General features: G+C 39.6%; 1 protein-coding gene across 5 annotated transcripts in view; it reads right to left on the bottom strand.

Moving 5' to 3' along the window:
• Window positions 1–27,546, bottom strand: part of ZNF516 (zinc finger protein 516) — a 151,479-nt gene that overhangs the window by 10,564 nt on the left and 113,369 nt on the right. For 3 of the 5 annotated variants that reach the window (XM_042462449.1, XM_042462448.1, XM_042462450.1), the window contains exons 3-4: window positions 18,128–19,600; window positions 7,999–8,103 (exon numbers count right to left, since the gene is read on the bottom strand). In XM_042462449.1, the coding sequence (XP_042318383.1) occupies window positions 7,999–8,103; window positions 18,128–19,600 (1,578 nt within the window). Of the gene's footprint in view, window positions 1–6,927; window positions 6,996–7,998; window positions 8,104–18,127; window positions 19,601–27,546 lie in introns of all 5 variants that reach the window. The other 2 variants (XM_042462452.1, XM_042462451.1) reach the window with 1 other exon arrangement.

Raw genomic sequence — 27,546 nt, 5'->3', positions numbered from 1 at the left:
GGTACTATACCATATGTCAGTGAAATGTTATAAACATGGTTTTTAGCTGAAGATATTGGTAGTTTTATTACAGTTTAAATTGGAATTTGATTTCTTGCTATGTTATCATTGGCACTTAACACAGGGAGGGAAAAATGTCAGAATATAAGATCTTGTTGTAGTAGTTTGCTGCATCTCCCCTTTGATCACATATTTTCTGTTCTTTCACAAACACACGGACGTTTGGATGTATTATAAAATGTCATCTATTTTTTATAGTGATCTCTTTTAAAAATTATAGTTCAAACTCTTCCTTTTTGAAAAGGATTTTCAAAAGGATTCTTGAGAACTGTACCACATCTTTTTCAATATACAGGATATATAATATAGGGTGTATGTTTATATACACATACACATTCATGATACTTTCTTTTGTAAATGTTGAATTTCATAGTATGTGTAAACATATCTTACCCAAATGTATATAGGCTTTTCCAAACTGTTTCCAACAGCTGACCAATTCCATTAAAAACAGGTGACTACAGTGGGCCTCCTGTATCTGCTGGGATTTGATTCCAGGACCAAAATCCATGGATGCCCAAGTCCCATTAAATAAAATGGCACAGTAAAATGGTGTGCCTTATTAAAATGGCAAAATCAAGGTTTGTGTTTTAGAATTTATATTTTTATGAATATTTTCAAGTCGTGGATGGTTGAATCTGTCAATAAAGAATCCATGCATACGGCGAGATGACTATTAAAAAAAAAAAGCCTAAATTCCTATTGAGACCTGATGGCAAAGGACTTGCCACTATAGTTCTGTGAGACTGAGCACGGTACAACTAGTGACAGAGGGTGGACCTGTACAGATACTGGGCTTTTAAAGGTCCTTGGAGGAACATAATTAAGGGCAGAGAGTATCTTGGCACAGGAAATTTCCCTAGCTACCACCTGCTCCCCCTTAGTGCCTTGGATCCAAGAACCTCTCACAGCACTGAAGAAATATGAGGTGCTATATAAAGGTAGCTTCTGGTACAGGGTCTGTGCTCATACCTTCCTCTGACAGCAATGGGTGTATTCACATGCAGCAGGTAGTAGGATCATCTATTACCAATTATGGCTGTTCTTCTCCTTTCACAAGGTGATTTTGACTACCTCTCTACACAAAGGATAAGACTTTCAAACCACTTGGGCTATGGCCTGTTGGAGAAGCAGTTTTATACTATCAGATCTTGGCACGGGTCTGCATCTTTGGGCTAAAATAAATCAGCATAAAAAGCTGGCTTCCAGCCAGCTTGAGGACATGGTGTGCAGATGATGTGTGCCCCTAAGACTCCCAGAAGCCAGCTTCAAGCTGTCTGGCTGCCCAGACATGGGCTGACTTCTGAGTGCTCTGGCGATATGGTGTTTACATGCTGCACGCCACCAATGTGACTTAAAGCCACCTATGGGCAGTGGAAGCCTGGAAAAGCTGCCTTTTGGGGGCCTGAAAAAGGAGCAGATCTTTGCCGTTCATTTTTTGGCTTGCTTCAAGACAGATTGGGCTTGCAGCGTGCCATTGACATAGCCCCAATCTGCCTTCAGAAGGGGTGGCTTGAAGCCTCCCCTTTGAGGTAGTCTGTTTTGCCCCTCAGATATAGGTATTCAATTGGTATCAGTGGAGAAAACACTTATATGGTTATCCCTACCACTAAAGTGTTGTATGGGAGGCACTTGTACAGAGATCCAGGTTCCTACAAAAGAAACATCCACCTAAATTTAAACATAATAATTTATTTATTAAGTCTATTTATGCCCCCACTTACATTTTTTAAATGCTCAAAGATATCAAATGTCAGACACACATTCTACACTTTAAGAAAGTTGATTTCAGTAAACTTAGGAAAATATTCATGAAGAGAGAAAGTCAGAAAAGCAAAACAAGCTCAGGCTTGCTCAGAACAAGCTCAGACTTGCTAGAGAGATTAAAAACAATAAAAAGAGGGGGGTTTTTGTCCGTAGCAAAAGAAAGAACAAGGAAATGGTAGGGGCACTGCATGGAGAAGATGGTGAAATGTTAATAGGGGACAGAGAAAAGGCAGAGCTACTCAACACATTCTCTGCCTGAGTATTCTCACAAAAGGAAAGCAGTGTTCAGCCTAGAAGAAATGAAGCAGGTGATGCAGTATGGAGGACAACAGAGAGCATGCTTATTAAATTTGCAGATGACACCAAATTAGGAGGGGTAGCTAATATCCCAGTGGACAGGATCAGAATTCAAAATAACTTTAACAGATTGGGGAGCTGGGCCAAAAATAATAAAATGAATTTCAACTGGGAGAAATGTAAGATACTACAGTTAGGCATAAAAAAATACATGTGAAAAGGATCTAGGAGTCTGAGGGGCAAAACAGACTGACAATAAGAGCTGGCTTGGGGGTGGTGTGGGGACGTGGAGACCATACACTGCACACCCTGACTCTGCCCCCAAGCTGAAGTCATGCCACCTGCCCAAGCAGAAGGCAAGCATCATGGTAACACTCCTGCGGCACAACGATTAGACACCACATGTCATAGGAGCCAAGAAGAGCCATGGTGGTGACAACATGGGCACCAAAAAGGAGAGACAGAAAGCTGGGGAAAACTTTCTGGCACTCCTTTTTAAATCGTTCCTGGGAGAGGAATTCCTATGAACGCACATTCAATCTTAATGAATGGCCAGGTTCCTATCTGGAGGCGAAGTTGCTTTATCTCTCCTAGTACTGTGCCACAGAATTGTACTAGGAACAGACTAGAATCCAGTGCAGGCATTGCAAAAAGTCTTATTCTGCCATGAACCAGTTTGAGACAAAACTCTGGCTGCTATATTTATGATTTAGGATCAATAGCCTCAGTCTAACCATTATTCCCAAACAGAGTAGAAATATTGAATCCACTGCTAAATGGTAAGCCAACATTTTATTTATTGTTATTTATTTCATTTATATGCCACCTGTCTCCCAGAAGGGATCCATTTATATAAATCTCATTTATACAAATCCCTTTGCTTTGGTGGGTCTACTCTAGCTGGTACTAACTAGCAAATGGATTTATGCCAATGGCTCCCAACTATCTATATTTAATAATTATTTCCACTACAGAAAAAAAATTGAGCTCCTGCATAGTGCTTCAAGATTATACATGACAAATCTGCTTCAATATGATCTTATTGCAAATCAAAGAAGACAGCTTCTAATGCAATATTTGTTATCTCCCATATGGGAAGGTATGCTCTCAGAACCAATCTGTTCCACCCATAGCACAGATCTCTGGGCATTTTCACACATGACATTAAAAAGAACTTTGAATATACTATGTGTGCACACATTTGAATATAGTGAAAGTAGAATACAGTGGGAAATGCATCCTTTTGAAAATCCAGTGCATATTCTATCTATTATAATTACTGCACTCAATTTGCAAATGTGGGAAATGAAAAACTAACTTTAAGTAATATTTTTGAAGAAATTTTCTGTCTTTCAACTCCTCTGTCTAAATTCATTAAGCACAATTCACAAACTTAGTGAAATAACCACAAACTCAACAATTTAGCTATATCTACCTTGACACTATAGCCAGAGGAATTAACATATTCAATCAATCATAACGTTAGCAATAAGATAATGGTTGTAAAAGTATGATTTGTGTGATTTCTTGGGATCTTTTTATCAATGGTTGAAAATGACAATATAGTTTTCTTTAATTAGATGAAAATTAAACTTTGCCACAGGTATCAATTAAACTAACATAAGAAACAATATTTTAACTGAATTGGCAATGTTGACACTTATTTGTAGGACTCATTGCCTGAATATTTTTCACACGTCTTTTAATGTTTCTTGAACAGGTCAATAAAGAACACAGCACCACTGTCCTACATGTTCTTAAATGTGCTAGCAGCATAATTACATCTAGAATGTTTTTTTTTTAAAAAACCTCATCATTGTAAAACAAACTTAATATTGATTGAAAAACCTACTTTTTCAGAATGATGGAACTGCAGAAATGAAAAAAAGTGTGCAATCATTTTCAAACCTATTTTAATTAACCCATTTTACTATGTACAATGATAGTAGTGATTTCACATGGGAGGAGAACTTGTGCATTCAGGTGTGGCACTCCAGCGATCAGACCTAGATTACTTTAGTAACTTTAACAGTTCTTTCTCCAGTTAAGAGAACTCTGCTTTTAAACAGAAAAACAGTAGTGTTGCCAGAACGCCTAGAGGCACTTGGAGATCCTCTCTTCACTGCCCAAAATGAACTAGAAAGTGAAACTGAGGACAGGATGCACAATTGTTTACTACAGTGATAAAGATGACAGTAGACACGGTTAATGTTTGCAGTTTTAATTAATAACAACACTGACAAGGCAGGGGATATAGAAAGAATGCAGCTGTCACAAAGATGAGGCATAGAAATAACTGCTGGTGATGGCCAGCCACTTCGAACATTTGCAGAAAGGACATTAAAGATTGGTACATCTTGTCCTTATTTAGCTATTTAGATGTGATTGTTGCAACAGCTTTCAAGAGAATCATATCCAGCATAGCTGTAACACTAATGCATGTTTTCTGTTCCCTCTTCAAATATAAACAGGATTTTAATTCTACACACAATTATGTGTTTATTCATTCTAAACAGGCATTAAGGCCAGGTTTATTTATATATTTATTTGTAGTTGTAGAAACTACAACCACCATCATCCAGGTTAAACCCAGCTCCATAATTCCAGGTAATAGCTCCCATCATAGTCATATAGATCATGGAGGAGCTTAAAATCTAAGAGAAGTGATGTAAATCTTTGCAAATTGTGTTCTCATGGGCAAGAATGAATAATTCAACTTTTTTTTTAAAAAAAAAAACTGCTTTAAAAATGCCCTCAAAACTGTGCAGATTATTCTTAGCTCAAGATTTATTCAGCAAAAAAAATATACATGGGGAGTTTTGCACAGTAAACAGCACTTTTATGTACAGCAGTGTTGTCTTCTGTGCAGAAAATCATGCTTTTGGTGCCAGAAACCCACTGTCTGTGCAGAAAACATTTCTGTGAAGAAAATGCTGTTTTCTGAGCAAAGAAAACAAAAAACAAAACTAAATAATGCATTTTTCACACAGAATAAAGCCCATTTCTCATCTGTCCAGTATTCTTCTTATCAAGGTTTCCCAACACTTGGGGAAAACCCATTTTTCTTTGAGATCTGAATATTTATGAATATTCCTTCCATTCCTACAGAAAAGACTTGAACAAACTCAAAAATATAATTCCAAAGGACACACGTAGCAGTCTCCCAGCACCACCTACTGGGAGCATTCTCAGTTCAGCAGTGAATAAATCGTTAGCTGTGATGCTAACAATTGCCATGAGGAACACCCCAATTTTACAGATCAGGAAGAATGGTTGTCTGTCACAGGGAATCCATTTTCACAGGCACCTCAGTATTGATGTAATATGTGTTCTGTCCCTTATTTTCTAGTACATGACCTCAGAATCACAGGGGTGCAGTCTTTTTTCACCCCCGTGTGGAGCAACCTGGTGGCATGGGCCAAAATACTCCAGGCTACTGGGGCTGTTGTCACTCATGTCCTGCCCACTGCCGCCGCCACCGTGGATCGCTCCCAGAGACCAAAACGAGATGCCCAATATTTGATCCCAGAGACCAAAACAAGATGCCCACATGGCTAGGCCCCTCATTCTGAACTCAGAGGGCACAACTTGTGGTGGCAGGTGGCACAGTGGGACACACTGTCAACAGATGCCCACTGTCGCTCCAGAGGGCTACAGAAAAACCAGAGCAAAGGGTAACTTTTTAAAAAGAGAGGGTTAAAAATGTTAAGGTTGTATATGGTAAGTCCAGTGCTGAACTGGCCAGATATCATCCAGACAGTTCACAATTGAACTTGGAATTGGGCCCTGCATTGTCCAAACTACCCATCAGCAGGACAGGAAGAAGTGTTATTTAACCCATGAAGACCCAGCTATGGCACAATTTAGCAAATGTTACAGCTGAGATGAAATTAATGGTGGATACATTGAAATAGTAATAGGTTGAAATATTACCAGAGTCTACTCTGTTCTATGCAAGCATCACCTAGTACTGCCTGAATTTGGGACAAGGGTGGGATGTCATTCCCTTGCTTGAAAAGAAAGATGGAAAGCTTGGAAAAGTTCTATTGTGACTGCAACTCCCAGGAATCTTCCAGCCACCATAACCACTGGGGGTTCAGGGAACTGTTATCCTAATTTCTCGTGGCTCTGGGCTGGTGAAACTTTCTGAAAATAAAAATGAAGCCAAAGGTACAAAGGAGGAATAAAAAGTAAGAAATTCAGTGTCCAGGACAGTTCATAGCATTGGTGAAAATAAGAAACTTTATAGAGGACAGCCAGGTGCTAGGCAAGAGTGGGAAATATTCTGCATTGCCAGGAGAGGAAAACACACACCACCACACAGAGTCCACAGAGACTGAAAGATAAGCGTCTTTCAAAGATAGGAGCTACACAATACTGTGATAGGAATACTCTTCAGAAAAACACAGACTGTGCCTTAGTTGTATTGTTGCTTCATTTCAGAAATCAGACATGTATAGTTATTTACTAACAAATTATCCAGTGGAATGGGCATGAAAATTTGATATGCGTTTAAGTGCACTTTATAAAAATTACTCTCCCAACCTTGTTCTGAATATATGGTGAGATTGGGATTTTTTTTAAAAAAAAAATTTTTTTTAAATCACATTCAGTAATAAGTTGCCTCATTTGTGTTAGGACTTTCCATAAGATTGAGGATCTAAAACAAACACAGCATTACTACTGTTTACATTCTAGCTAGCAAAAGAGTCAGTGCTTTACTGATGAGTATCACCATGCAACTTTTTTTCTCCCCCAGCTAGCACATTAAAAACCAAATACCCAATTAATTGTAAGACATACTTGTTTTGGGGCATCTGCGGAGGTGGTGTGAACTTCAGTACCTCGGAGTCCATTAGACTCAAATACCACTGTGGGAACAAGGGGGCTTGTTAACAGATGAACATTCAAGCTTCGTTAGTGTGTGTACATTATTTGAGTCCATTACAGATTAATCACATTTGGGGGAGGGGTGGGGAGGGAAAGCAAAGACACCAGCTCTTCGCCCATAGCCGGAAAATACCAATTTACCGTAACACTTACTGTAAGAGAGTGTGCTAATGGCAGCCTAAGGCCACTGCCCTTTTTAATTCAGACTTCAGTGCTGAAGAAAGCAATCACTGACAACATTAATTATCAGTGTATGTGTAAAGGGACCCTCTTCTTGAATTACTTACCATTTGGCCTCTGTCATTTTGCATCAGACTGGCTTATGTATGCATCATTCACACTTCTCCAAAAAGGAGGGGGGAACCCTGCTAGTCTCATTGTCTCATGTACCGCTATTGAGGTATGTTGACACACTAGTAGTTTTAGATTGCCAGGTTCTCCACAGTACATCACATTTCCACTTTAAAAAGACCAAGGCTGCAACTTTATCACTGTCCAGTCTCAGCAAGGTTTAGATTTTTTTAAAGGAAAAAGATGAATGGGGACCAAAAATATATCCCCCCAAACTCAGATCTCTTTCTATCCACAGAAATGTAAAAGAACAATAAGGCTTTACGTTTGGTTCAAAAAAGCTTCTTTGGCTTCAATTTGTGCTGGTGGCAATAGAATTCATTAGCATATTCATTCCAGAGTATTCTGCTCTCTAATTAAAATGGTTGATTTTTTTAAAAAAACCCTACAAATAAGCTTATTTCGATTGAAATGTAATGCAATGCTATGCAAGGGAGGTGGAGAGAATCAGGTACCTGGAATGGAACAAGAACAATGCTAATCAAATTGGAAATGATGCAAAATGGAGAGGAAAGATGCTTTTAAAAATCGTTTAGGTTAGTAAAGAGGATTAAGAATAAAGTCAATTGTTGTTAGTCAGGGCTTTCCCCCAGCCCAGCCCACCCCTCTGTACAGACGGATGAGAAAATGTACCTGTGTGAGACCTCAAGTGAGTCCTGAGGTGGCTAGGTTGAGTAAAGCCTTTCCCACACTCTATGCAGAGATAGTCTCCTTGGCGTGTTTGTGTCCTAAGCATCCCTGTGGTGGAAAGAAGAAGGGAGGAGGGAAAAGAGAGGAGGAAGGAAAGTTGAGAAGAAAACATTATGCCAGAGGAAAACATCATTAGTATGTCTAATGTGTCATTATGTGAGGCTACCTTCAGGCCCTGGATGACAACTGTCAGCCTTCATCTAGGCACTGGCTGACAGGCCAGGCACACACAGGACTGCAAGAATGCATAAATTACACTGAATTAAAAAATGCTCCCCATGATGTGCCCGCACCAGGACTGGCATGTCAGGTGTGCGCTTTTCATAGCAGCTGGATCCACTTTTCAGCCATCACCCAGCTTTGTCAAGCAGTACATCAGGCAAATCAAAGTGACTCCAGCGTGGCGGAGACAAGTCACATGGATAATAGGAAGTGAGTAGAACCAGAGCCTGACTGTCCCCCCTAGGCTGCAATACCTTGGAGACAAATGCAGAGTGAGTGGAGCCATCACAAACTGATCAAACCTTTAGCCCTGCCTTACCTGCCTGCCGGTGCAGCTTTGACCCCAGACCTCTGAGGCACAGACGGAAGACATCTGTGAATCAAAGTGTCATTACGGACATTTTGAGATAGTAACAACACAGCAGTCTTCTGCCAGCCTTCGACAAACATGTTTTCTAGGCCATTAGCATTTGTGGAAAACGACTCAAACCTCTTCTTTTTTTCCAAAGGTCAGTTTACAGTATCTGACTTAAAGGGCTGGTTGTTGTCTTTTTACTGCTGATCAAAAAGGACACATTTGACTTTTATTGGGTTATTTATTTTCTCAAAATCTTGGAACATCTTTTTGCCCACTATTATGGTAAGACAGACTCCTCTAAATGGTTGGGAAAGGTGTTTTTGTTTTGTTTTGTTTTGTTTATTAGCATGTCCTTCCTTTAAAAAAAAATTACATAGAGATTTTAAATGAATTTTCAAGGTGTTAATCCACCAAAATACTTCAGAGATGGGGGAAAATACGACTAACATAATAGAATGTCAGTCTCATTTAATTTGTCTTCAGGAAAAGAAAGCAATACAACTAAAATAGGAATTATCTGGCTCTGCATGTTATAAAATACACCACCATTTCATCTTGGTGAAAAAGCAATCCAGAGATGTTATAAGTTAACATACACATATAGACTATAGATGCCATATTCAGATGTAATATGAAATTTTGTGTGAGAAACACAGCCTCAGTGTGTGTCCCCAAGCATGTGTGTGTGTTGAACATTTCTGTACCAGTTAAGCATCCAAAATGATGGTTTACTTGACATAACTGTAGTCTACGTGTCTGAGCCTGGCCTGGCCAGTTAACTCTGTTTCTGGTCATGATTTGAAGCTGAAACATTCTGCCAGAGGAATAAAAATTGTAGGTTTGTATTCATTGTGTTTTTGGTTTTGTTTGTTTTGCTTTGTTTTGCTAATCTGAAATCACTATCCTGGCTCATTCTGAGCTGCTTTCAGTGTTTAACAGGGCTTGAGTAGTTAGAAAATAAAGACATTCATGTAGCTACATCAATGCCCACCTCATCCTTTCTTCACAATCTAACAAGAAGCTCTTTTATTTGAACATCTTATTACTGACCCATCCTTCCTTTCAAGCCTACCATACTGAAAGTAATACTGGACTGAAAATCACACAGAATGACAGAATCACAGAGAGAAGAGACCACAAGGGTCATCCAGTCCAACCTCCTGCAATGCAGGAATACACAATGAAAGCACCCCCAACCAATGGTCATTCAGCCTGTTTAAAGACTTCCAAAGGAGGAGACTCTACCAAACACTAAGGGAGTGTGTCCTGCTGTTGAACAGCTCTGTCAGGAACTTCCTCCTAATGATGAGATGGAATCTCCTTTCCTGTACAGACATCCCTCCTGATTTGTGGGGGATCCGTTCTGGACACATATGCAAATCTGGAAAATCGCAAATATTGGAGTCCCCATTGCAAGCAATAGCAGCATACTTATCTGTGCACTGCTGCATGCATACCTCAGCCACATGTACCATTTTGTCCCGCTCCACTTGATATCCATGAAGGAGTGAGACCGCAGACTCTAAGTCTGCAAATTGGGAGGGACGACTATAGTTTGAATCCATTGCTCCAGGTCCTATTCTCTGGGGCTACAGAAAACAAGCCTGATCCATCCTTGATATGATTCTCCTTCAAATGTTTAAACAGAGATATAACATCACCCCTTAAACTTCTCTAGGCTAAACACCAATCTCTCTATGCAGGCTCCCTTTTCTTTTTTAAAGGGAGGGCACTTAATGGGGGAGTAGAGCAGGGAAATGATTTACAATGATAGATCACAAGCACCCCGGAGTTTGTAGTTGTTCTTTTGTTTTTCTGCCACTTCAAGTGGTGGAAAGGAGTTGATCAGCAGCAGCCCAGTGGCATTCCTCATTGCAAACAGAAAAGTAAATGAAGCCACATTACGGCATAGGGTGCATCTACACTGTAGAAATAGTGCAGTTTGACACCACTTTAAGTACTATAGCTCCATCCTGTGGAATCCTGGGATTTGTAGTTTTACTAGATCCTTACCCTTCCCTGCTAAAGAGTGTTGGTGCTTCACAAAATTACAATTCCCATGATTCTGCAGGATGGAGCCATGGCAGTTTAAGTGGTGTCAAACTGCATTTTTTCTACAATATAGGTGCACCCACAATCACAATCTGAAGAAAATTCTTGGATTGTATTTATACATACACATTTATAGCACTTTCATAGCACTTAAATTGTCATGGATTCATACTAATGAGTCTTGGGATTGTTACTTTGATCACTGAAGTACTCAGAATTCTCTTCTAGAGAGCTCTGGCGCTACAGTTTGGGGGAATGGTCTAGAAATCTCTAGTAAAGAATTCAACATTTCTCAATGTACTACAAATTCTATGAGTCCATTAAACTGAGACATGCATCAAAGTTGTATTAGATTGCTCTAATTGAGCAGGGTAGATACATATTTTGTAAATTAATAATATAAAAATAATAAACTGAGGAGGAGAAAATAGAGAAATTCACAGAGGTTCAAGATCTTGTGCTTGCAAGAAAAACCAGGAGTTATAAATGATAAAACCTACCCACAGGGTTTGATCCCTTTGTCGCAGGGATAAAATGCAGAACCCAGGGCAGGGTTGTGAAGAATATGCCCACTGAGTGGTAAAACCAAAGTAACCAGACCCATGATTTGAGAGTGAGAATTGCCAAGTGTGGGTTTTTGTTGTTGCTGTTGTTTTTAATTATGGGCAGTGGAATAATGAGGGATAGCATACAAGTTAAACCTCTTCAATTATGTTCTTAAGTCCTGTCTTTGCTCTTTAAAATAAGTGGTTTACTATTAATGCCTTCTAAAGAGGAGGAATGAACATGATGGATGTAAATCAGTGTGTGGAGGAATTCCACCTGGTGCAGGGGACAATGTTCAGATACTGGGCTCCTTCAGGGATCACACAGACTGTCTAAAAATGAAAAATAAAGTTGGAATAGTCCTCCTTTGATTTTGAAAAAAATAGGTATTTTGGATGTTAAACCATGGGGTGGGGGGAGCTGTAACCTATTAGGGTCCGAGAAAGACAATTCACCTTTATTCTGGGCCAGTTTGGGGAAAATCTGGGTAGGTTTTGGGAGGTTAAATGAGATCTGAAGCACACACTTTGCCCATCATATAATCTACAAAAAGGAATTGGAGAAGATCCCACATAGTGGCCATTTTGAGTCTGCTAGCCCTGCTATGTACTTTTCACTTCCTTTTCTTCCAAGGAAATGGCAAGTTGGTACAATGTGACTTTTTCCTCTGCAACAATTGTATCCAACGAATATTGTAATCATTATATCTCCACTCAGATGACAGCAGCTGTTCATTACTTCAAGGGAAAATCAGTGATTGGGCTCTTTTATGGCATATACACCAAACTGAAACCCTGTCTGCGAAGAAAACACTCAGAAAAGATGTTTGTGATGCAAAATGTTATGTGGTAATTTTTTTTTAAAAAAATGAATGCAAACATTGAATGCTGCTCCAAATTTGAAATCTATGAGGCCATTTTGCTATCTATATAAAGGGCATCTTGTGAGTGTCATCTAAAATGTGTTTTGGCATACACATCCAGGAAAGTTAATTCTTAAAGATGGCTGGCAACTTTCAGAGTGCTGGAAACATTCTCAGATACCTGCTCCTTGAATTATTCTCTTTCACTTTAGCCTGGGGAACCACTGGGTTCTGTGAAGGTTTTCCAATGCTCCTTAATAAGAAAGGTCAATAATGGCTGATAAGATATCTGTCCCAGTGCAGTCTATGTGCTGTTCAGTGGACAGAGGTGAGAAGCAAGGTGTATCTAGTGCCTTACCTGGACTAAAAGCTGAGTTGTTTGGTGTATAACACTTGATGATAAGAAGTTCACCAAAGACATGGCTTCTAAAAGCAATGGTGCACGTGCATGTGCCCCATTGTTTCCTATAGGGCGTGAGCATATGCGATTTCCCCTTACGCGGGGGGATCCGGAACTGATCCCATGCGTAAGAGGATGCCCCACTGTAATCCTCTGTCATCCCACTTTTTCAGATCCTTTCAAAATGCCCCAGTTTTAATCTCTTCCTCCCACTTTCCCCCTTTGTCTTCAGCTTACTTCAGTTGGTACACATAGAGTTTAAAGTGTAAAAATAGTTTACATTCATTTAACTCAGCACAGAAAAGAAGAGAGGAAGGAAGGAATCTTGTAGGTTCTGGCAAAAGCAAATTTTTGCAGCCCCTCCTAACTTGTGTGTTCTTCCTCACAGATAACGTTTACCATGTTGACCTTACTCTGATGTTGCTTGGCTACATATGTCACAATTGTCATTTGAGAAATAACAGAGGGTATACAGGTATATGAAGTGCTAACCACATGAAATGTGCAATATAAATGCTAGGTATTATCCTTTCTGAACATATACTTTTCCCTTTCATGAATTCTCCCTTTTCTATAGGCAGAGGTAGAGGCAGAAATAAGCTTGTATACCACACCTGTACAACTTGACAGTAGGTAAGGGCCAAAATTAAAAATAGGCTAAAATTCATCGAGCTGCAAATAGGTTTTAATTAAATATTAATTAATTAATATTGTTAATATTCCATCTTCCTCTCCTCAGGAGAAGGCCGAGTGACAGAGGAGCCTTGAGCCTTGCAGGGTGAGCATTCTCCCTTCTTCCTCCACATGGCCCTCTACACAGGAGGCCAAGCAGTGAAGGAGCCTTGAAGTCATTCCACATCCTCCACCTCCTCATAGCCTGTCCAAAAAACTCTGGCGGGACATATGTGGTCCCGGGTCATATGTTGCATAGGCTTGTTGTATACAGTTTGTCCCTCTTGCCAATGAAACAGCTTCTTTCTGTGAAATGATGATGCTCTTTTCCTCCCATAGCCTTCCTACTCCCAAAATATTCTCCAGACCCTCAAAATCAGGACCAGTTGGTGAGACACAAGAATCTGTATAGGGGAGAAAAGGGGCAAAGTTCCCTTGTGTGAATAGCAGCACAACTGGATTTTGCCCCAGGAAATAGACACTATTAACATACTTAATATTAACAACTGCTTATAAAAGCAATCTGCTTAATAACACAACACTTCCTATCAGATTTCTCTCGTGATGTATGTTTGACATGTGAGGGATTGTATGTGGGGGGATTGTATGATTAGACTATAAATATATCCTGAGAGTATGCTTCGCCAACAATTTAACAACATTCATATCTGAGGTCTTTATACCAAGGGTTTTATCCAATACTATTTCTGTAGAGTTCCCTCTCAGGATAAACTATATTATATTAAGAGAGTGTATATAAATATTAGTCACTTTTATTTACATAAATTTCAATTTCTCATCACACAGACAAATTCATGTGAATCCAAAAGAGGTAATTACCATGCTACCAGTGTCACATTTAATACCATGATAGCTGTAAATAACATTAATAGCAAAATGGAGGGGTGAGAGAATAACCTCTACAGATTTGAGGTGGGTTTTTGTTGTTTTTAAAGATATTCTTAAGCAAGCATCAAGCTAGAGAATGCCTGACATAATACAAATGCTAATAGCTTTCACTGATATCCTGGCAGTACTTGTAAGTATTTCTCCAAGGGATTCAAATATCACTGTGTTACTAGAAGGAAACAAAACTGTGCACTTGTCTCCTGAGAACAGGGAGACAATTTAAAATGTAAAAGCCAAAGCTTCACACCTTCCCCAGTTCCACAACATATTAAAGCATTCATAAGGGAATGTTCTTGTCAGTCTACTGGGACCAATAAAGATCTACTGCAAAGAAGAAATATACTGAATATTCAAAACTAGAAGATAAAAACAATCGTTTTGGTGTGTGTGTGTGTGTTGTGCGTTGTGCTGTGCTTTGTTTGTGCCGCGGAGCGAGTGACGAGTAGCAGAGGCGAGAGAGAGAGAGATGCAAAACAAGGTGATCTAGACAGGGTTGCCCAACCCTGGCAAATACAATAATTCTTAATTCTTAATAATTTCAGTCTGGGTTATAAAGAATTATAATCACTGAACTATTCCACTGAACGGAATAATTCTGATAACAAAATTAGAACAATTGCTATACAAACAAACGCTAACTGTTTACACCAGCACACGATTCAATATGGAGATCAGAAAAAGAAATTAAAGACAAGACAACACAAAGGCAGTATTCTGAATACCTAGGATTTATTTTCTGGTTTGACAAAAGCAGTCAGTGTTCAGGATGCAATGCATACATGAGAATTTGAGAATGCGATGCAAATGGAAAATAACCTAATAAGAACTATTTTTAAAAGAGAGAGAGAGAGAAATTAAGCTCTTATCCATTTAACTTGTTCTTAACATTTTTGCTCTAAACATTTGACTGCCATAAGTGTGGAGATTCACGTAGAGTTACATATATGATGGAAAACCTATCCTGCCTGCATAATTTTCCCACTTTGCTTTTGTATTAAATTCTCCATTCCTTATTACTGAACAAGTGTTCTGAATTTTTATTCTAGATGGATGGTCCAAATGCACCCTTTGACTCTTCCATTCTGATGTCTAGCACAAAGGGAAGGGAAGTGGTGTTTGCAATAGTTGACATCTCCCTGCTACAGGAAACCAATATTCAATTTCAGAAACAGAGCTGCCCTAACTTTTATGATTACATCAACATCATAATATCAGAGAAGTTTGCTGATGGAGCCAATTTCCCTAGCAGTCTTTTCCATCTCTATTACCCTTCTTTGCTTCTGTTTCTTGGAGCACACACCTTAATGCACTTCTGTTCTCCAGATACCTTTCGTTTCCATGTATAAATGAAGGTCAGTGGGACTGTGTAGGTAGGAATATTTCTGAAGGGGTATTGTTACATATAGCTTTCTAACAGTCAGTAACACATTTTTTATTTTATTTTAGCCAGCATGAAATGACAACTATATTTATATTTGGTTAAGAGAATACGAGAGCCAGCATAGTGTAGTAGTCTGAACATTGGACTGTAATTCTGAAGACTGGGGTTCAAATCCCTGCTCAGCCATGGAAACCCACTGGGTAACCTTGGGAAAGCCAATAGCAATAGCAATAGCAAGTACATTTCTATACTGCTTATCAGTGCACTTAAGCACTTCCTAAGCGGTTTACAATGTGTAAGCTAATTGCCCCCAACAAGCTGGGTACTCATTTTAGCGGCCTCGGAAGGATGCAAGGCTGAGTCGACCCTGAGCCCCTGGCTGGTACTGAACTCACAACCTTGTGGTTTGTGAGTGAGTGGCTGTAGTACATGCTCTCAGCCTCAGAGAAAGGCAAAGGCAAACTTCCTCTGAACAAATCTTGCCAAAATAACCTGTGATACATTCACCTGAGAGTCATCATAAGTCAGAAATGACTTGACTGCACACTACAAGAGAATATGCAATGAAAAATGGTAGGAATTTTTAAAAAGATACCAAGATAATGAACAAAATGACACTGACTTTACTATCATACCCTCCAACTGCTCTGAATTGGCAGTTAATCCTTTGGTGTTCCACTTTGACAGCTCCTTTAAAATGTCCCAGTTTCTTTCTCCTACTCCCACTTTCCCTCTTTCTCCTCTGCTTATTTCAGTTACTGCAAAAAAATTAAGCTGCAAAAGTAGCTTGCACTCAATTAACTCAACATGAAGGAAAGGAGAGGAGGGGATGAATCTTGACCTGTATGCTCAAGCAAAAGAAAAATGCTGCAGCCTCTCCTAGCTTGTGTGTTCTTCCTCATTAATAACTTTTTGTCATCTTGACCATACTCTGATGTCGCTAAGCATCTGTGAAACTTCGGGAGATATGTAGTATTAGTTAATTTACACTAACAACAAATATAAGGCAACAATTTGGAGGACTGACTATCCACTTCCCTTTTACAGAGTCTTTTGTATGTGTATCAATTAACCTTTGTTTCTGACAACTGGTTTGTTTAACATTTTAATGGGACAGCTTATCCATCTAAGTTAATTCAGAGTTTCATGTCACTATCACCTCTCTCTACCACTTATTGGGCTGATACTGTGTCACTTTCACTATTAAATTTATAGCTGCCTTGATAGCTAACAAAATACTGCTGTGTATAAATTTTTACAACTTTCTTTGTATACAGTGGATAAAGTCTACAGCTTGCAGTAGAGTCACAATAAAGCATAAAGATGGTACAAACTTGGTAGAAGAGATGAATTTGTAAGGTACAAGAACAAGGCTCAAATAACATCCCTCCAATTTCTTAATCTCAAAGTTTCTAACTTAAATCCTTCACAAGGATACAAAAACAGGCAATATTGCACTGACTCAGCCAGCAAACTTGGTTCTAATAGATCTGAAAACCCAATAAATTTCCAAGCGGTCGTGAGAAAGAGTCTTGTGCTACTGATTTCTCCACCTGAAAGACTATCCATGATCCATTGGCTTCATCTTATGGTTGCCTACAATCTGTACTCAATGTTTCACAATCAACCATACACCCTTAAGCTCTTGGAACAAAGCTTCTTTCAACAAGAGCATTTCCCCACCCCAAAAATAACAGTTACTAACTAACTTATAATTTTCCCCTTTTGGATTGAAGGCAAAGAAAACTATCTTCCTCTTAGAAGGCAACAATGATAACTACATGACTCCAGTATCTTCCCTCCAGCCCCATCCCAATTTTAAAAACCTTCAAAAGTTTCTAGGTCTTTCCGTTGGGCAAATAAAGGCAAACTCTGGAATTTGTCTTATGGACAACATGGCTTCCCATGAATTTATACACAGATGAAACTTCTGCAAAATCCCCCAGGTATCATACTGTCTAAAAGAGATGTTTATTGAACACATACTAAAGAGGACAGGATGTCAACCTGATCTAGCACTTGACTGTGGTTTCAGTTTCAAGAATGCAAAACTAAGGCTGAAATCCTGCATGTCTCAGCAGTGTAGTTCTGCTTGCAGACCTACACCAGGCAGAGCCATATATCACCACCATCCCAGACTTACTGTAAATCTCTGAAGTCCTCCCCACCCCCACCACATGGCTGTGGGAGAGCAGCAGGATGAGAGATGTATCTACTTATGTCTCTGCAGCCAGATGCAAAATAATTGCATCAGCACTAAGATCCACTAGCGTCCTCAGGAGGTCTCAGTGCTGCTGTGATCATTCTGTATCTGGTGGCATAACAAGTCCTGCCCATTTCCCATTGAGGTGTGGAATGGGCATGTGGGCTTCAGAGGCTGTATGATGATAAGTCTGGTGGCAGGCTTTCTGGATGTCGCAGAGGAAAGGAATACCAACCCCTGCAGTGTCCCAAGAAGGACATAGACAGGCATAAGGCAAACTTACACATGTGTATGCCACTAACATGATGCTAGTCTACATATGTCTAACTGCACCAGTGTGGGATAGTTAAGGAAATCAAGTAAGCTAGTCAAATATAGTCATTAACACAATTGTTTCAAGTACCCTATAATATTAACAACACTCACTAATTAAAATATACCAGAAAGTCAGTCCTTGGGATTCTTACCAGCATGGTCCAGTACAGGGCTATTGGCACCCCATGTTTGATAGAGAGTAGCAAGTTCCTTTGGAATGGAGGTCTTAAAGATGTTTAAAATATCTAAATGCTTCTCATGCCCCTCAGATGGTGGCTCCTGTTTGGTGGAATGTACAGTTGGAGGTGGACCTGCTGCATTACTCTGAGGTTGAGGTTGTGTCAGAGGACTTGTTCTGGATCCTGTTGTACAATTTGTCATTGCCCTCATGTCATTTTCTCTCTTGGTATTAGGTTCTTGCTGAGGCACTGTCAAATCTTCTTGAATAATGTATGGCTCAGTTTTACATGGAGGGTGGTACTGAGGTGGAGAGAAAAATTTGGCCTTCCCTGGATCTGATGTGCAATGCTTGCTTAAAGGAGAAAACCCAGCACTCATCTGGGGAAGTGCATATTTCTCTGTTTGTTTGCTGTTGGAGACCTGTGAAATGGGCTTAGCTACAACAGTCTGGGAAGGTGTGGGACATCTAGTAATGCTTCCTGCTTGCATCAACTTGGAGTTCACTTCATATTTTACTTTCAATTGGGGCTGTTGGGGTACAGTGCTATATTGTTCATGGGTGTGGTTGAGTTTGGGCTGCTTGTATCCATCAGTTTCTGAAGATTGTGGTCCACAACTACCAGTGGATGGTACATCTTTAGAGACAGTCCCAGGCTTAGCAGTTATACCAACACCTGAGGAATTTATCTTAGATCCTGCCATTCCACTTGGCACCTGAGTACGTGTAAATCTGGCTATAGGTAAAGGCTGGCATTCTTTACCACCAAGTACAGGAGGGGGTCCAGTGCGCCCACTTCTTGTCATAAAAACTGCATTATTTTTTATACTCTTGAATCCATTTTGAAGAACCCAAGGAGGAGCTACAGAGTTACAACTGACCTTGTGCCAAATTCTTTTGTGCATCCACAGGACTTCTGGGTAATATGTCTTATGACTGCAGTAAGGACATGGGTGGATGATTAAAGCAGCCTGCAGAGTTGAGGTAAAATTCGTATTGCATGAATCAGCCCTAGATGACTTCTCACTTAGATCTAATGGGGTCTCCTCTGGTATATCACTATCTTTATTGACTGTAGAATGCTCATGCATATTAGGAGAATTCTTTTTAGAGTGCTTGTCCTGAATCTCCAGAGAGGTTTGCAAATCCGGTCTCACATAAGAACATGTCTGGCTGATACTAGAAGGAGATTCAACAGTCTTATTGGAGCAAGGGGAATCACAACTTTGTTGAAACGTCAGCCTCTTTGAATCTAGGGAACATTTATCATCCAAGTATTTTGGAAAGGGCTCTTTGATTTTGTTTTCTGGTGTAGATGGTGCAGTTGGCCTCTCCAGTTTAGATTCACTGGCACTTTTTTCTCTTGAAATATTTCTTCGATGGTTGAACTGTAAAGCTGCCACAGGGACAGTTTCTTCAGAAAAAGCACAAAGGTGTGGTTTTTTACCTGTAGAGAATACATGAGAATATGATTATTATAATGACAAGATACTAGGTTACCAAGCCAAGCAGGAAAACTATATCTGGATACGTTGTACAAAGCACATTAATGCATGATTGTTGGGCTGGGGAACTTGTAGCTTTCCAAATAAGAGTAAATAGCATTCCCATCAGCCTTAGCCATCATAACCAATGGTGAAGAATGAATGGTATTGTTGAACCACACATAAAGTTGTTCTCAACTCTTGAGGTTGTGATATACTTGAACACAGAAGTCCCTTGCCCAACAAGTTTACCATCTTTTACTCAAGGAACTGTCCCCATTGAAGACAATGTGGACTCTCATTTGTACATGTTCTCCGTGAGGACAGCAGCATACTGAGATTGAATAATTGTAAAAGTACAAAGATTTAAGTGACACAAACCAACAGTGAAATTTAGATATTGCATGTGCATGTTGTTACAAACATATACAGTTGGCCCGCAACTTTTGTGGTGGTTAGGGATGCAGACCTCCCCCCCCCCCCGTGAAAGTGGGGGAAATGCAAATACACTGGTGCCTCGGGTTACGAAATTAATTCGTTCCGCCATTCCTTTCGTAACCCGAAAATTTCGTAACCCGAAAAGGCTTTCCGTTAGCACTGGAAAGCCTATAGCTGCACTTTGCAGCATTTGAATTTCGCGCCGAAATGAATTTCGTAACCCGAAAAATATTTCGTAACCCGAAACAGTTTTTGCCAATCCAACTTTTTCGTATCCCGGAAATTTCGTAACCCGATCATTTCGTATCCCGAGGCACCAGTGTATAGGACTGCCTTTTTTTTTTTTACCTGAGACAACACTTTTACAGGCATCTACCAGTCCTCCAGTGAAACTTATGGTCAGTGTCCAGCACAGATTGACCATAAAACCACACTGGAAGACCTACAGATGCCTAGAAAGAACATATTTTTAGATGGCAAGGGCAAATACTGTAATCTGCAAATAATCAAATCCACAAATGCTCAACTTGCAAATGTGGAGGGATGACATTATCTGATAATAAATGACAAGAGTGGCAATCATGTAACCTTCCAGATGTTGTTCGAATGCAACTGCAACTCCAGCATCCCTGGGACTTGCACCCCAACAAAATCTGGAGAGTCGCATGATTAGCACTCCTGGTCTATGTTAATCTATGAAAATTAATGTCTAGAGATTGAAGGCCTATCACACAATCTTTTTTTGGATGCACATTTTGCTGTGACAGGTGTACTGTATTGATAAATAGGACACAGATGCATGTCGACAGCAATTTTTGCAACCAAAACTATATATTCTGATACAATTGTGATTATGAAAATCTCTGCAAAGGGAATCAAAGTGTACTTCAGGTTCAAATAGTATTTTCTGTGCATGATTTGTTATTTTGAAAACATACTTGTTACAGCTCAATCATTGGGGTCATCCACAATTTTTTTTAACTAAGACATTCTATATGGTGGAAGTTTTTTTTCTTTTCTTTAAAAGGGTAAAAAATAAACAGACACAAATGTTAATAATAAGGATTCCAAGTCAAGGGATGACTAAATGATTTGACTAAACTATTGTTCTAGTAATAATGTATGGACAACAAGGTTGCTTTGGTCTTGAATCTTGCAGGACTAAGAAACTACTGTGACTGTCATTACATCAAAAAAACAATAAAATATGCTAATTCAGCAAACATTTTGGCTGTACCACTATGACTGTGAAAATCTCTACAAAGGACATCAAAGAGTGATTCAGGTTCAAACAGTATTTTCTGTATGGGAACACAGGACAATTAATCCAGAGAAGGGTCAGTTAAATATGGCAATACGAGCCAGTCCTGACTTTCCACCTTTGCACCTCTGTTCTGCTATTGTATTGTCACAGGTTCCCTTTTGGCATGGAGAACAGAGCAAAACATACATAGCATTCTCAGAAGCTATATTTTGAGCATCAATTTGCTCAAGCTGTTACTGGTCTGTAGTGCAAATGCTCTGGCCTAGAGGCAGTATAGTGTGGATACTTCAGGGTAATTTTGCAAGAAAACTATGTATTTCTAAGAACAGATGCTGCAGCTCCGACATAATATAAAAAGCAATACAGAATCAGTGACTACTGATAACGTTACCAGATAAGAACCTTCATTTCAAATAAATTAATTAAATCAACTGTAAAAAAAAAACTAACAGGACACAGCAACAAAACTTGGTACTGTTTCTATGTATGTACATAGCCAGGTGTTACTCATGTTGTTCTGGAATAGAATATAGAATTTTAATGAGCATCCTTCAATTTGAACTCTGCCTCGTGGGGTTTTTTTTCCTGATAGAAACTGGCACATCTAGTTTTACTTTAATGGCTGAACTGTATATTAAGCAACTTAAGTACATATGGACATTCAGTATCAGTACATATGGACATTCAGTTTTATATCTGAGCTTATTGAATTAACACACCTAAATTGTACAGTCCCAATCATTTTCTCTCTTACAATCCAAAAAAAACATTAAAAATAACTAAACTGTGGACAAACAAAACTACAGACAGGGCAGTTAAAGCAACGTGGGCTGGGGGTATGATTTAGAAGCCTTAGGATAAGTTTTAAAAACATCTGTTTTCATATGTGCAAACCTTTCATCCTTCTCACAAAGCATACCTCTGGCATAAATCATTAACTTTTTAGCATTCATTTAGTGTATATATTTTATTGACTTGTGGTTCACAGGTCAGTCAATCTGCAAGTAATGACCAGGATATTTACTAAATATTTATCTGTCATGTCAGGACTACCCATTGAGGTAGAGTAGATTGCAACTACTATTTTCCATTTCTGCATTTCCTCTCAGCAACTATTCCGAAAGCAAGCATTTTGGAAAGTCAAACACATCACTGTTGCTTAGTATAACTTTGGTACCACAGGCAGTGTTCCAACACTGCCAAATCCGATCTGTTCTAGGCTGAATTTTCAACAAAAACAATATCTCAGCTTCAATTTAATTTGGCCTCAGCTCCTGTTCAGGCAAACAGCCTTGAGCCTTTGTTTAATTCTGAGTAATTAGCTTAAAAATAACCCATAGATTTGCTGTCTAACGAGGTTGAATACTCACTCCATTAAGATCATTTTCTTTTCAAATTCTCAATGGGACATGGCCCTTTGTATTTAAAGTGTTTTTCCTGCTTTACAAGAAGTTAAGGCTTTGTGAAAGCACATGGCCCAACGTGACTAGTTAAATCTACACTTTGGATCAAAAGAGCTGTGCAGTATTGTGAAATCTGATACTGTACATTTTTTTTTTATTTTCAAAACGCACTCGTCATAGGTCAAATTTTGGGTTGTTCACAAATAAATTCTAGGTTTTTCCTATGACGTTCCTTGCAGTACAATTTGCTTCCTTTAAAGGATAAACAATAAACAGTAGCAAATCATAATAATAAAAGATTCCAAGTCCAGAGGTGACAGAATGCTTTGACTAAACTATTATCCTAGTAATAAAGGCTAGATAACAGGCTTGCTATAGTTTAAAGTTTGAGTCTTGCAGGGCTAAGAAACTAATCACCTGCCTCTCTCTATAGATAGAGAGAGAGAGAGAGAGAGAGATATCAGCATATGTTTCTAATGTTCTTAAATTTAATGCTAAGCAAAGATAATAGTGGATTGTATTGTTTATTTATTTATTGAATCAACAAAAGGTCTTCCAGAATAGCTTATACATAGTTAATTGGACAGTTCCATGCCTTCGAGCTTATAATTTAAATAAGAAAGGACACACAAGGAACGAGGGATGTTATGGGTGTGGTGGTTTGAGCATTGGACTATGACTCCGGAGACCAAAATTTGAATCCCTACTTGGCCATGGACACTACTGGGTGATCTTGGGCAAGTCACACTCTCTCAGCTTCAGAGAAAGACAAGGGCAAATCTCATCTGAACAAACTCTGTCAAGAAAACCTGAGCAGCAGAGGAGGCTTGAAATTGGTTCCACATCCGCGAGGGCCACCTGAAATCCTCTGGCAGGCCACATGCTGTACAGGCCTGCCTTAAGGCAAAGGGCATTCTAAATACATGCAAAATCAATATTTTATCTTTAAGGCATTTGGCAATGAAGCCTTAATTTTTTTGTCTTGGTTCCTTTATATTCTCTGTCTATATTGCCTTATTTGACATGAACACTTCAAAAATATATATTTTTAAATAGTCACAGCTGTACCTTCCAAAATACTCAATAACTACTCTGTTTATAAGATATGTTGTGTTGTTGTTGTTGTTGTTGTTGTGTGCCTTCAAGTCATTTCCGACTTATGGAGACCCTAAGGTGACCCTATCGCCCAAGGTAAAAAATAAAGGGAAAAGTTTTTACAAAAGCAAGTGAAAGCAGGTAAACACACACACACACACACAATTCCACTCTTCCTCCATTAGTTAAGAAGATTCCTTCCTTCTTTTTCCAAAGCATTAGATTAGAGATTGTGACTGTTGGAAGGGTCATGCAGTGAGTTTCATGGGTGAGCAAGCATTTGAACAGGCTTCAGTCCTGGTGTGACATTTTTTACTACTTGGCAGCACCAGCTAACTGCATTGGAAACATAGGTGGGCATGCCAGCTATCCTTTCTCTTTTTTTCTCATTTATGTAGTGTGCAGGCTAGGTGAAGGCATGGCATGACTGGGCAACTGCCAAAGGACCACACCACATCACTAGGAACTTCCTGGACCTGCTCCTTTTTGCAACCTGATGGCTGCCCTGCCTCTCACAAAACCTAGACAAAGACTGCATCTGCAGTGCAGAAATAATGCAATTTGACACAACTTTAACTGCTTTGGCTCCGTGCTCGTAATTTTGTGAGCTATTTAGCCTTTTCTGTCACAGAGCTCTAGTATCACAACTGACTACAAATCCTGACAACAAAAACTGACTACACTGAGCCATGGCACTTAAAGAGGTGTCAAATTGCATTATTTCTGCAGTGCAGAGGCAGCCAAAGAAATAACTATGTTAGTCTGGATCAGGATGCAATCTTGTAGGGCCTTTGAGACTGAGAGAAAGAAAGAAGCTGACGGTGTAAGCAGGCCTAACAATGGTGGTGATGACAAGTTGAAGCAGTTCATGCCACTGTCTGCTTTCTCACTGGCTCTCTGCTCATTGCCCCTCTGCCTGAAAAAAGGAGCCAGTGTGGTATAGTTGTTTGAGCATTGGAGTACAAGTCTGTGAGACCTGCCATTGGCTGACCTTGGCGAAGTCACACTCTCTCAGAAGATGGCAATGCCAAATTCTCCTCTGAACAAATATTTCCAAGAAAATCCTGTGGTAGGTTTGCCTTTGGGCAGTGATGGCAAATCTTTTCAAGGCTGAGTGTCCCAACTAAAGCTTTTCCTGGCACTGAGTATTACCCAGTGCTGGAGGTGGGGGGACTTCTTTTCCGACCTGGAGAGGCAGATGGAGCCTGAGAAAGATCTGGGAGGAGGCAGAACAGGCATGCACATCTGTTCCACCTTCTCTCTGCTGGATGACAGGCCAAATGGTGCCACGGGCCATCTCTGGCATGTGTGCCATAGGTTCACCATCATGGCCTTAGGGTCAGACATAAAAGCACACTACAGCAACAACAATTGAAAAGAGAAAAAGCAGCAGCAGGTTATAAATTCACTGAAGGAAAGTAGCCTATTGAGAAGGACTTGTTCATAGGCCCTCAAAAACCTGGAGCTGGCACTGAAAGAGTCATTTTGCCACCATTCTTGATGGATGGAGGCCTTTTATTTATTCCTTCAGTTTTCCCTGTACAGTCTACAGAGCACAACACCCCACAATATTTTCTGCTATTCTGCTGACCACTCACACAAGGCAAACAAACTGCTTTGTGTTAAAATAAGAATAAGAATGAGGAACAGACAACTAGTTTTTATTGTCTTTTATAGCTAGAATATTCCTAACAGGAATAACGATGGCCCACAATTGGCTGGGCTGGCAGTTTTTTAGCTAGTATGAAAATAATTGCTCTTCTTATTCAATTAATGACAAGTGCCACTTCCAGCACATACCATGCCATGGGACAGAAGGGCTGAGACAGCATGCATTGGCTTCTGACAATCTCTGCATACCACATAAATATTCAGCCCCTTTTCTTCTCAGTAGCTGGATAACATGTAGAGAAAGCTTGCAAGTGGAAATATTAGTCTTACACTTTTATAGTTAAAATGTTCACACTTTAGCTCAGGCAACTTACTTTGGAAAGTTCTACAGTTAGAAATGTCCTAATACTTTACAAGCCTCAGCCTCCCATTCCCTAAGTCCCACAACTTGTCCTTGATGTCAGGAAGTTGCTGGAGGTGCTTCTGAGTATAATTTTTTAATGAACTGTTTTAAGTGTGCCCCTGGTAATAATACTAAAGAGTTCTCTTTATTGACCAATCAAGAGACCTACTTCAGGAAAGACTTGATAACAGCATTGCACAGCTGCCAGGAGGGAATATTGTTTCAGCTAAGAGAATGTGGGACTTTTAAATATGTGAGGATACAGGAAAAGTTCCAATTATAGACTGATAAGAAATTATGTCTTGCAAGAGACATAAATCCAGAGGGATGTGGCAGGAGCCACCTTTACTTCCCAAAGTCCTCACTTCAGCACTTTGAAAGTTAAGCACCTAGGCTGTGATATGACATCCACATCTAATCAATGGGGTGGGGTCCCTGTGCAACCTCAGTTAGATGCTTCTGAAACTGGCCCACTATTGCCAATCTGGACCAGTCTGCTCAATACCAATCTCAAAACTAAGTTAAAATCTGGACATTTGAAGATCTGTGTTTCCCACTGATTATCACTGCAGGTACAAAAATGGGTATAACGTTATAATTGTCAAAACTGGAACAGACTAAAACAGGCCTGCACAATATACAGCCGGAGGCCACATGTGGCCCACCAAAGGATTTTGGATGGCCCATGAAGATGTGAAATCATATCAGTACTCCTCTGCTGCTAAGTCTCTTCCTAAGGAGAGAGCCAAGTGGTGGAGAAGAAGAAAGGGCAAATGCTTGCCCTGCAAGGCTCCTCTACCACTTGACCTCCTCTGAGGAGACAGCCATGTGGTGGAGGAGAAGGCTAGGCAAGGCTCCACCACCACTTGGCTTTTTCCTGAGGAGAAGGTCAGGAAGAGGAGGATGGAATTAATATTAATTAGTTCTAATTAATAATTAGTTCTAATTAATATTAATATTATTTATCTATCTCTTAGATTTAGAGGAAATTTGCAGGCTTAATAATCTGTTTGGAAGAAACTGTTTCTATGCACAAATAAGTTCATGGGACCTTGAGCAAAAGCAGCAATTGCCTTTTGAGGGTATCCAAACATGACAGAATCTCCGTATGTTCTTTCTGGACCAAAATTACAGAGAGCATAGGAGATCTTCCTAAATAACAAGCCTGTGAAGTTTCAAAAGGAAAGCTGCAGCAGTTTATTCAGAACTCAATCTAATTTCCTGTTCCCTCTATTGTTTTTCAGTTTTTGCAAAAAAATGGCACATGTCACATATTTTGTGTCCTTAGGCCACAAAGCTACAATGTTTTGGAATGACAGCCCTAGTAATTTCTTCTGTACCTTGTCCACAAAAAGATACTGCTATTGTAACAGAAAATGCACAGCCAAAGTGACCTTGATAATTCAGTCCTATACATGCCTAGTAAGTGCTCCTAGTACCACCAACTCCAGTTCACTTTACACCCAGATATATGGGTACAGAATTGCAAACTTAACGTCTGACACTTTCTCTGAAACCCTGTTTAGTCAAGGGAATTAAGGACCAACTGATGAACCAAGCAAAGGACTCATATATGCAGTGAAAGTATATGTACAGATATTTAACTGCAATATCACAGAGAACCCTTGGGATGTTTCAGTACATATGCTCCTCCAGGTGATTTCCTAGCCATCAAACAAGCACAGCATTTGGTTA

Source organism: Sceloporus undulatus, chromosome 4 (assembly GCF_019175285.1).
Source record: "Sceloporus undulatus isolate JIND9_A2432 ecotype Alabama chromosome 4, SceUnd_v1.1, whole genome shotgun sequence".
NCBI lineage: Eukaryota > Metazoa > Chordata > Lepidosauria > Squamata > Phrynosomatidae > Sceloporus > Sceloporus undulatus.
The sequence above is the reverse complement of the archived record's forward strand: the minus strand, read 5'-3'. Positions and strand labels throughout refer to the sequence as shown.